The sequence below is a fragment of the Etheostoma cragini genome, chromosome 11 (assembly GCF_013103735.1).
Source record: "Etheostoma cragini isolate CJK2018 chromosome 11, CSU_Ecrag_1.0, whole genome shotgun sequence".
Lineage (NCBI taxonomy): Eukaryota > Metazoa > Chordata > Actinopteri > Perciformes > Percidae > Etheostoma > Etheostoma cragini.
The window spans coordinates 2160954-2172676 of NC_048417.1; the positions used below are offsets into that span (position 1 = coordinate 2160954).

Sequence of the window (11723 nt, forward strand, 5' to 3'; positions counted from 1 at the left end):
AAATGTTCCTAACTCAATTTGGAATATCATTGACAAAACCCAGCCCTAATGGATAGACTATGAAAGTTACAATGGCCAAAGTACACACGCACTACACTGTTACATTATAATGGGAGCTGTATAGTTGTTCTGTCTGCTAAACAACTTAAATTGTTGCTAAAACATCAAGTAAAGGCTCATTTATCTAAAGATATAGGTGGAACAGAACACATTTTATTTATTTTAGAGGGACTAACAATGTTAAATCTGGGGATTGCGTTGAGTTACAGAAGCTAATGATGACATTAATGATGGCTGAATTGAGGTGTTTCAGTCTCCTGGTATTGTACATGTTGGCTTACATTTACACACACACACACACACACACACACACACACACACACACACACACACACACACACACACACACACACACACACACACACACACACACACACACACACACACACACACACACACACACTACACTCAATACACGGTCACTTTAACTTAAACACTTGATTCAACACTAACACTTTCAACTGATAATTTATTTATGGTTAATGTCTTTTTGATTGATTTGATTTCTTTTGATTGACGAATGTTGTTATTGTTTTCATCATTATTATTATTACTGCTTTTTTGTTACCTTTATATTTTTTTATTTTTTTATTTTTTTTATTTTTTTGCTAAAACAGATGCTGGAAATGTCAATTTCCTTGCGGGAGTCATCCAAAAAGGATTAATAAAGAGAAGTCTAAGTCTACTGGGACACATAAAACAAAGCCATCTTTATTGTTAGTAACACCTGTGCTTTTTCTACTATGACACAATTAAAATTATCTCTGCATTGCTGTAATTATAGGGATGTGTCCCAGTAATAATTGCTAATTCTGAAATAGAAATGAATTCCAAATAAAACCCTGTTACTATGAAAATAAAAACATGTTTCATAATAATGGATTTTCTTTTTCTAAGGTACCGCATGATATATAATCTGCTTATTTACATATTTTACTGTAACAAGTGTTTTCTTTAAAACCACTTTTTTGTTTCATAATGTTAATTGATACTGGCCATTGAGACTTATATATGGTAACATTTTAAACATCCCTCTAAGTCATGAAAAATGGAGTGCACTTGTGTATCATATCGGCCATTTTGTTAAAAGCAACATTTTTTGCAATGAGAGAAAGTAAGGGGGAATAGAATAAACAGTCTTCTTCCAGTGATAGCTGGATGCACCCAGAGGAATGAGGGGGTCATGGGAGTTTTACCATAAAAGCAGTGGAACAATGTCACGTGCTGGTGTGGTACCACCAAGCCCCTTATAAGACCACGTCTCCAGATCCTGATGTAAACAATGGAAATGTGCAAAAGTGTACAGACGAGCATGTTTATAGCTAGTGCTTACAAACAGAACAGGCTGCAAAATTTACAACCTGGCGGGAGAGTTTGGCTAAGAACATGGAGCGCTTCATGAAGCCCTCATCATGATATGTGGTTTACTGGATCCTAACCAAATCCTGATAAACCAGGTGGGGTGGTACTTGCGTGACTTTCCTCACCTCAGCTCTCCAGGCTCAATCTCGCTACCTCTCCTAATAATACGGTAACGCTTTGTGAAGCAACACAAGTGACAGATAACAGGTCTAAACACTTAAGAGGAAGTGGTGTCTGTTTGAAAATGACTTTTCACATCACTCTTGCACAAAGTATTCACTTCCAAAACAAGCACTGCACAGGCTCTGGCTGCTTGTAACCTTAGAGCAGGGACCAAAATCTGCCCTGGGGTCTTTTTTTGGGCTCTCACGCTCTTTTTATTCCATAATGTGAACATTAGCAGAACAAGAGCTCTGTTCTCCAGAGGAAAGAGATTACAATCGTACGGCTCTGGTCTACTGGGCATCCACGCCTGTTACAGTGTGTTCTGGATGTGAGGAGCGAACTCTGTGACTACGTACAGGTTGGAAATCTTAAAAACAACGATAAGTCAACTAATTGATTAGAAGAATAATCACCAATTAGTTGGTAATTGATTAAAATTTAAGGTAAAAATGCAGTTTTTAGCCTCTCAAATTTGGAGATTTCCTGTACTTTTCTGTTTTATATCATAATAAACTGAACACCATTGAGTTATGGACAAAATGAGACATTTAAAAATATCACTTTGGACTTTAAATTTTTTAACATTTTCACTATTTTATGACAGTCAATAGATCAAACGAGTAATCGATCTGCAAGTTAATCTACAATGAAAATAATCGTTAGACTTGTCTTTATTAATCCTTTTGGGATGACTCTCGCAAGGAAATTGAAATTTCCAGCATCTGTTTTTAGCAAGAAGAATACAGTATAGAGGGAAAAAAAAGAAGAAGACAGTATAAATATAACAATAAAAAACCTTCGGCTATAAAAACAAATACATTTACCATAAATTATTGCAGCCCTTAAGCAAACTGAAACATGCTTAAAAGGCAGAGAGACACTGTGTCTGCTCAGCTGCACACAGCAGACACCGACTACTGACACTCCAGCATTCACAGACCTTAATTCTAGGGATTTGAAACTTGGAGAGCGATTAATGATGTGCGTGACATGAGATTGGGGGGAGGGGGGGGGGGACTTGGGGCACCTCACGATTCAATTCCAACTCACTACTCCTCGGCTTCAGCTCAACCTCCATCAAAAGGCTCAAGCTGGTTCAGAACTCAGCTGCACGACTCATCACCCGCTCCACATCCTGGCACCACATCACTCCGCTCCTAAAACAGCTTCACTGGCTTCCCATCTCTCACCGGATCACATACAAGATCCTGGTCCTCACCTACAAAGCCATCCACCACCTTGCCCCGTCATACCTCACTGTCCTCCCCCCCCCCCCTACCAACCTTCACGGTCCCTCAGATCCACCTCAGCCGGTCTCCTCTTTGTCCCCAAGTCAAAGCTCCGCAGTTTTGGGGACAGAGCCTTTCCCAGGGCAGCTCCCAGGATCTGGAACTCCCTCCCCCATGAGATCCGCATCTCTGAGTCCCTCACCATTTTTCAGTCCCGTTTGAAGACCCATCTTTTCTGTTCTGCCTATCCTGAGTTTTTTTTAAGCACCATTTCTACTCTGTTAAGCGACTTTGAGCTTGGGAAAAGCGCTATACAAATTCAATTTATTATTTGTTATTATTAATTCCAGTTCTGAGGCCGACAATTCGATTCAAAGCAGATTATCGATGATTTTTTCATGCACACTTCCATGCGTGATTTAAAAAAATATACATATGAATCCGAGTTTCTTTAATTTTGACATACACAGTGTTTGTCACACACAAGTTTTAATGAAATGTTTTGTCTACTGGTTTTGTGTAGTCCTTCCATGCTGAAGCCTTTACTATCCTCCTCTCACAGTGATCCTCCATGTCAGAGGCTCAGTCATGTTTAAAGGCGGGGAACTGGCTTCTTAGAACATTAAAACGGTCGGATCAACAGCGTTTTGACAAATTATTTTATGTACATCTTATTACCGTGTGTGTGTGTGTGTGTATGGTGGGATGTAGTCAAGACCACCTTTGTCGAGTCCAAGACAATTACAAAACCCGGACTAGTCTAGTCCAAGTCAAGACCGAGTCCAGGACAGAATAAAGGTCTTATGCATGACAGTATCAAGACAATACTATTGGGTTTCCCTTTCCCTCCAATATTATTATAAACATGATAAATGACACCTCGGTCCAGACCAAAAACCCAAAAGCCATATCTGGCAAGACCAGCGGCCGAGACCGAGGCCAGTCAGAGTCCAAATACTAGCGAGTCCGAGACAAGTCCGAGAACACAGAAAAACGGTCTTGAGTCCGGACTCAACTACTACAGCTCTGATGTATGTATGTATATATATCTTTTGGACGTTTTTGTGTGTTTGTACAGTATCCCATCCCATTTGTACATGTCTGGAGATAGAACACTTTTAAATAAAAATCAACACTTTTTTAAATTATTTTTTTAATAATCAATTATTAACCTTATCAGAATCAAATTGTTCTAGAGATGCATCTAAGAATTGATTTCTTTCCCAACCCTAGATGAGCTCCCACTGATGTTAGACAAATGCACAGATAGAGCGTGTGTGTGTGTGTGTGTGTGTGTGTGTGTGTGTGTGTCCTTTGACCTGCTAAGAACACGCCTTTACATCCTGGTGGTTTGTTGGCACTGATGCAAGAATTCTCATTGGATGTGGGGAGGTCTGCCTTGAGACCAGCGCAGATGTGGGAATGGGGACTTTGGTGCCTCTTGGACTTTTCCTTACATAGACCTAGCCTGTTTTCAACCACGACACACATTACACAGCAATCGCCCCGAGGATGGTTTGCATCACCGTTAGTGTCTTCTCTGTACTGACATGACAGGAGAGGTTAACTTCAAATCCCTTCCCAGAGCTATAAACCCACAGCAAAAAGAAGAGGAGAAAGAGATTGTGCGATAAGCAGCACGAAGGACTCAACAAACATCACAGCTTTTGAGGTTTTCCACAGGGACGGCTGAGTGGAAGTGACTTCTTCCACACCATGTGGTGCAACATATGCACATTACATCATAAGCAGGCACCCAGCTGTCCCGTGCATCCACTACTGCACACGCTGCTGCCCTACATTGTTTTAGCAGTTCTGTTTTGACAAATGAATCACAGTATCTGTCTCTCTCTGGAAGGAAAGGGTTACTGGGGGTGCCATTTTCATCATGCCTGTCCAAACATAGGAAAAACAAGCAAACTTGATGATTTTTAACAAGTTTCTAGGATTCCTCCCTATGAACTACATAGTGTGAAATGTTACATACCAACAAAAAAAAAGCTGCTTTTTCTGTGTTGTCAGTCCGTAGCAGCCCACACTGATGCCGCTCAGGCCGAGTAATATGGATCTTATGTTAATGATTAAAAGGTTAGACCAAGAATAAGAATTCTGACTAAATAAATTATTATTATTATTAAAATAAAATTAATTGTAAAAGAAAAATGGGCGATGGAATAGATTAATAGCTACTTAACCTGCTTTGCGTTTTAAGCTATTTCTTTTGCACTGATTTTGGAATCAGAATCAGCTTTATTTGCCAGGTATGAGGACACATACAAGGAATTTTGCTTTGGATCATCACTGCTCACAATGCACTTACACATAAAAAACAACCAAACAATATATAGACACTAATATATACTCATTATAAACAGAAACAATATAGACAGGCTGAGGCAATCAAGAGTGCAAAGTATGCAGGAGTAAATCATGACAGTTATTATCTTAATTGTGGAGCATAGTGCAAAGGATGCTGGATGGTATTATGTTATTATATTACAATATGAACAGTATAAACAGCTCTGAACTAGTAAATAAATAATAAGTGGAACCAGTAAACAGGTGCTGGTTAGAGACTGGTTGTGTTTGGTGTCTTTCTCCTTGACGCCGCCCACAGAGGAGAGCTACGTGACACATACCCCTGTATCAGTGAGGGCTGGCAGGTTAAATTGGCCATCCTTCACACAGACTATGCCAGGCACCCTGCTCTGCATGTTTGGTTCCTCTTTCTCCTTTATGTCAACAGAAGATAAAACCAAACAAAGTCCAACCGCTGTCCTTTTATCTCTTCAGCCCTTCCAGTGCCAGAATGTACATTGCACCGTGATTGCCAGCATTTGAACAGCGAAGTTTAATGTTGGGCAAAGGTACCGAGTTAAATTCCAAACATGTGTGACAGCTAGAGGGAGCAACCAGTGGCAGCAACAATACCCTGTCACTTCATGTTTCAGCCAATCAGAGGCCAACCTTGACACTGGCAGCAGGTAACAGCTGCAGGTGGTTCTCTACTGACACCTACAGCAAACTGTGAATATTACACCCCTCAGTGAAAAAACTAAATATTTGAATCTCAACACCAGGATGAACATTTTCAGTGTCTTTTAAGATGCAAATACCCATAAAGAAACTATGAAAGGTTTAGCCAACCTTATCTAATGAAAACATAAAAAATGAATGTACTCACCCCACCCATTGTTATTCCCTCAATAAGGGCGATGTATGGTTTCCTGCATGTTCCTTGAAAAATGAAATAAAGTGTGTTTAAAAAAATAGAAAGAAAAAAAATTGGTCTTGGGACGTAACTTAATAGGTACCCATACATAATGGATATCATTGCTAATAATAAAGGTGTAACTGTAATTAAAGCTTACCAATAGCATTGTTGAGAATGTATTCCTCGCGGAAAAAGTCCTCTGCAAGAGGATCTCCAACTTTCCCCGCTTCTGTGACCGCTGAGAGGAGAAAACATGTTAGCTGCAGTCACACGGGCGTAGGGCTGGACGAGAAAATCAAATATCATGAATAAATCTGAATTTGTGAGAGGCCCAAACTTGGTCTACACAGACCCCTGGCGATTGATCTCAAAGCTTCTGCTTACCTCGGATGTCTCCACCGGCACAAAAGGCTTTCCCCCCTGCTCCTCTGATGATCACAATGGCGGTCTCGTTGTCATTTTCCCATTTCTAGAATCACAAAAAGGAACAACTTTAACGAAGATTTTCATCAAAAACCAAATCTTGTGTTAATGTCATGTGCCACTTTTTGGAACTGGTTTCTGCCTTATTTTAGGGTTTAGGTTTTCAAAATAGAGGCTCCAAGAAATTTAAACTATTCAAAATGTATTCTGAAGACTGTTCTCTCACTTGATGAATGAATGATGAATGAAGCTGTTAGGATGTGGTCTTCAGAGGAGTCGAGGCTTCCAGGCAAAAAACTCAACAAGCAAGTGGCACATGATGCATTTTGGGATATTTAAAACCACAAATGATTCAACAGTTGTGTCCTCCCATTTTTAGGCAATGGGAGGGACGACTGTCTCATTAGAGCTATTTATTACATCATACCATAGGATTGTTTTTCAGGAAGTTAGGTGAGTAATTATATTCATATGTACAGTAGATAGTTTGTAAAAGGAAGTAAATAACTGTTAACAAGTTTTGAAAAGGTTTTAGGGCAAATCGATCCAACTCTCAGTTACCTTGTGACACTGACTATGTCAAACTAAGTGAGACTGGCAGCCATTGATGATCAGTAACACGCTGCTACAGTATAATAAATGACACTTGGAACAATCGAGGCCGAGATATTTAGACCCGGTTGGAGTTAGCATCACCAAGCTTTCCACGTACCTTGAGCTGAGGGTAGATCTGGCGGATCATGGGCAGGTTCAGGGCATTCAGGACTTTGGGTCTGTTTATGGTGATCACACCTGCGCTGCCCACTCTCTCCAGAAGAACCTCTGGTTCGACCTGACTCGACATCTGGTCCAAAAGAGAGACACAAACAAAGTCTTTACAGCACAGCACGCTGGAATAAACTCAGAAATAGCTGCATCACTCTAACTGATTTAAATAGTTAACTTAGTGTAATTGCTTGGATAGAATAAAGAAAATACTTTGATTGAAACCATAGACTGTATATATGTATATATATATATATATATATATATTGATAATATTAACGGTCTATGATTGAAACTAAATGTTACTAATGACTTAGCATCACTTCAATAAAATACAACTATAATGGAGTGATACTTAGGAGTAAAAGAATGAATCAGTAGAACTAGAAAGCAAATGTTCCAAAAAGAGTATTTTGATAATCTAAATTATAGAAACTAGAGTAGACTATAACATGGAAACACATCTCACATCTGAAATGTGTAATGGATGCACATCACTGGCAAACCGCTCGATAAAAGTCAGAATCATTGATACAGTAACATGTGTAATGTGCCAGGAGTGATGGCGACCTGAAGCTGAGAAACAGCCTTTTATTTAGTATTAAATGAAAGAAGAGAGTTCCCTGCAGACGTAACAGGTACTTGGAGAGAACACTGCATCCATTCACTGACTGGCATCCTAACAATGCCGGCTGATACTAGTTAAAATGCCGTATTGAAACTAGTCTGCTTTTAATTCTGCTTCCAATACTTGGCTGACAGAGGAATTACAAAGTTGTGCTGTAAATTAAACCATATACTTCCATCCTTACAATCCTCACTATACATAACTGGAAACCTTTAGAAGCTACCATCGATCGATCTATACTTTATTCACCTCGAAGGAAAACCATAAGACAACAAACACACACTGTATACACACACATATATCACACATGTCTAAAAATAAAAAAATGAATTAACAATCACTCACAGAAAAGCAATGATCATGATAAGGTGAGATACTAAAAAATGTTGATAGTGAAAAAGGGATCAAGTGAAAAAGTGAACAGTACAGGGATTGAACATCAGATCATGATAAAATATTGACTATGACTATAAAATAGAAACATAATAACCGATAAACTAAACAAGAACAAGATGTAACAGGGAATAAGTTATGAGATGTAAGATGTAGATGTTATGAGGGCTGATATAGCCAATAAGTAAGTTGTACAAAACAACATGTATGTAGAGTTCATGGGGGGGGGGGCTCACCATGTGGCTCTGGATCCGCTGCAGTCTGCAGATGGACCTCAGTCTGGAGGAAACAGTGGTCAACATGATCATTACCAACTCCACAGGGTGGACACGTAGCATCAACACACTGGACTTCAAATTCTAACATTAACAAAGGGGAACTAGCCTCAACCATTTACTATCATGATAGTATTACTCACACTCATACAGTAGACTAGCTAGCATCCTTGTGACTTAGCTAACGCTACTTCAACCTTTGCCAACATGTCTGACATTTTATGAGCTAATGTCAGCTAACTATAACGTAACGTTAGTATACGTTAGCGAGAAACACCGTCACGTGCCACGTACCTGTAGGCAGACGTCAAAACTATTAAGGACATTATTATCTTTGACTTTTGTCCTGTGGCTGCACTTTCAGGTACAGCTTCTTTAACTATTACTGTGTGCACTTCCTGAAAGCGACACCGAGGTAGCTCTGATTGGTCGTTGGGGTGACGTCACGGTGGGCGTACGCACCAATGAGGGAGCTCTCTGTCAATGGAGCTGTCCGACGGAAGTCCGCGTTGTGTTTCTGCCACCTGCTGGTCAGAGGAGGCACCCTCACGCCTGTGTTCTTGAAATATTTTCCTCTCACTATTTTCTATTTTCTGTGTCCACACCTCTCGAAAAATAATGCATTCATTCAGTTACTGTACTTTATTCTGCTGTACTGCACTTAACTTCGTTATTCCATATGACCCCACTACATTTCCCAGGACAATGTTGTTCTCTCTCTTTATCAAGCTTTCTAAAAGTATATGAAGTAGCACAGTTAAAAGAGCTTTGCCTCCATCAGCTACAACATTATAATGTTGCTAACCCAGTAATGCATCAGTGATAATATTCAAATAATATAAATATTATTGTAATAATACCATAACGTTTTGGCAGGGACTATGATGAGTAGGCCGACTCTTATTTTGATGTTGTCAGTACATTTTGCAATATTATATTCTACTATAATATGCTATACTATACTTTAACTTAAGCAAAATCATGAATGCGGAGCTTTGAGTATTTTAATCGACCCATTGCTGCTTTTACTTAAGTAAAGAATCTGAATGCAGGTATCTTTCACTACTATACTGCAAATACTGTCCAAGTTTCTAATATTTTTGAATCCAAGATCAAGACAGGGTGGCAAGGGTGGATATCAACATGTACAAGTGTTTGATTGCACAGGCTATCAGAATGAGATTAGGGTGACGGCGCTGGCAGTTTCAGGGTGTGATGTCGACCTTCCCTACGCAAATACAGAGCACACCTTCACATTAGCCAGAGTACCAAAGAAGAAGAATGGAGACCAAATAAATCAAATTAAAAAGCAAGACATCACGTTGTTACTTTACTAGCTGTGTCACACACAGAAAGCACTTTATTTCTCACAAACACAATCATGAATGCAATCATTTCTGAAGTGTGTCTCGTATAACAAAGTTATGAAATGCCAGAAAAAGCCTAATTGCAGCATATCTATCTTATGTCAACAGGTCCTACCATGACTAGTGTAAAGTTCTTTTCAAACATCCGGCATTGTTGGACCCTGGATGGGTGTCGGGAGAGAGTCAGAGACTCTGAATACTTTTTTAGTATCAATGCAGGTGTTCGATGCATGTCATTTGTTAAGGAGTACATGTGAATAAACATCTAGGCAGTGACATGTTGATGATGATATATAGTAGCAGGATGAAGGTTCCCAGGGGCCACCTTGTCTCGTTTCTCCTCCTGTTCCAGGACTCTTCATCTAGTCCGAGTCACTGCTGCAGGAACTGCTGGAGGACTACAGAGGGATAAACATACCACAGACATCGGCGAATCACTTCAATCATCTCCAGAACCAACGTGAAACTTAAAATATGGCTGTTTTATCTATATACCTAAATTTGAGAACATAAAAATGACAGTCTGCCGTTCAGTGCAAAAGATTTGGACTCAAATGCTAATATTGGACCACTGTACAGCATCTCTGTGCTGTGATTAGTTTACGTTGTTGCACAACTTTTGTCTTCTATTTTTCACAGTTTGAATTCTAAATACAATCTGATTTCTGGAGCAAACTAACATGTAAGGATCATGTTGGAGAACACGACTGAGTCTTACCCCCCGAGAGTGCTTTCCCTTCTTGTGACATCGCTCGTGCCTGTGACCGTTCCTGTGCCTCCGCCTGTGCTTGTGGCCGTGTCCATGGCACTCCCCATGGCCCGGTCCGTGTCCCGGTCCATGTCCTTGGCCGTTTCCACAACCTGGTCCAGGTCCATATCCCTGTCCTTGGCCCGGACCATAACCAGGTCCAGGTCCATATCCCTGTCCTTGGCCCGGACCATAACCAGGTCCAGGTCCAGGTCCATATCCCTGTCCTTGGCCCTGGCCATAACCAGGTCCAGGTCCATATCCCTGTCCTTGGCCCTGACCATAACCAGGTCCAGGTCCGTGTCCCTGTCCTTGGCCCTGACCATAACCAGGTCCAGGTCTGTATCCCTGTCCCTGTCCCTGATTATAACCAGGTCCAAGTCCGTGTCCCTGTTGGCCTCCATGTGGACCGTAGGGCTGAGGAGGGTAGTTTGGTCGTGGGACAGTGCCTGGAGGGTATCCCCCTGGCATCGGCTGAGGGTGGTTGGGATAACCAGGAGGGTACTGGTTTCCTAAACATGACAACAAAAGAGAAATAAGTTGGTTAAAACAATACAATGGGGGGACTTTCAAATATGTAAAGCACACTCGGTACAACTGTAAGTGGTTGTGGGATTTACCTTGGTTCTGTCCGTACATGTTGTGGGTTAGGTCCTGAAAGCAGCCGTAGAGCTGCAAGTCCTCAGCAGAGTTTCAGAGGTGAACTCACCGTGTGCTGGAGAGCAGATCCACGACTCAGCCGTCACCTGCTGCTCCTTTATACGTGCAGGCAACTTCATCAACTTTCCATCACTGTGGGCAGTGCCGAAACTCCCACCTGTGTGTGTGTGTGTGTGTGTGTGTGTGGTCCATGTTTAGCTACATTTGTGGGGACCAAAAACTGTGACTACAGTATACTTATGGGGACCTGACAGCTTTGTGGGGACAAAATGCTGGTCCCCTTAACGTTAAAGGGCTTTTTGAGGACTAAGACTTGGTTTTAGGAGTAGGGTTAGAGTTAAGTTAAGGTTAGGGTAAGGGTTAAGGTTAAGCATTTAGGTTTGATGGTTAAGGTTAGGGTTAGGGTGAGGGTTAAGGTTAGGCATTTAGGTTTG

The 11723-nt window shown here is 40.8% G+C and overlaps 2 protein-coding genes across 2 annotated transcripts in view; both read right to left on the reverse strand.

The window, feature by feature from the left end:
* Nucleotides 1-8913, reverse strand: part of hibch (3-hydroxyisobutyryl-CoA hydrolase) — a 21711-nt gene extending 12798 nt beyond the window's left edge. The window contains exons 1-7 of the mRNA XM_034885381.1: nt 8809-8913; nt 8476-8518; nt 7166-7297; nt 6415-6499; nt 6188-6268; nt 5997-6053; nt 4343-4383 (exon numbers count right to left, since the gene is read on the reverse strand). Of these exons, the coding sequence (XP_034741272.1) occupies nt 4343-4383; nt 5997-6053; nt 6188-6268; nt 6415-6499; nt 7166-7297; nt 8476-8518; nt 8809-8840 (471 nt within the window). The 5' untranslated portion in view covers nt 8841-8913. The remainder of the gene's footprint in view (nt 1-4342; nt 4384-5996; nt 6054-6187; nt 6269-6414; nt 6500-7165; nt 7298-8475; nt 8519-8808) is intronic.
* Nucleotides 8914-9811: 898 nt separating this feature from the next.
* Nucleotides 9812-11274, reverse strand: LOC117952981 (serine/threonine-protein kinase prpf4B-like). Its single transcript, XM_034885668.1, has 3 exons — nt 11250-11274; nt 10600-11141; nt 9812-10279 (listed from the first exon to the last, which is right to left on the reverse strand). The coding sequence occupies exons 2-3, from the start codon at nt 11031-11033 to the stop codon at nt 10240-10242; spliced, it is 474 nt and encodes a 157-aa protein (XP_034741559.1). The 5' UTR covers nt 11034-11141; nt 11250-11274; the 3' UTR covers nt 9812-10239.
* Between the last annotated feature and the right edge of the window lie 449 nt (nt 11275-11723).

Excerpts from the sequence above, each read along its gene's own strand:
- LOC117952981 (XM_034885668.1), bottom strand. The coding sequence starts at position 11,033 with ATGGAGGCCAACAGGGACACGGACTTGGACCTGGTTATAATCAGGGAC. Across the intron at positions 10,280-10,599 it reads AGGGAAAGCACTCTCGGGGG|TCCTCCAGCAGTTCCTGCAG; the intron begins GTAAGACTCAGT and ends ATCCCTCTGTAG.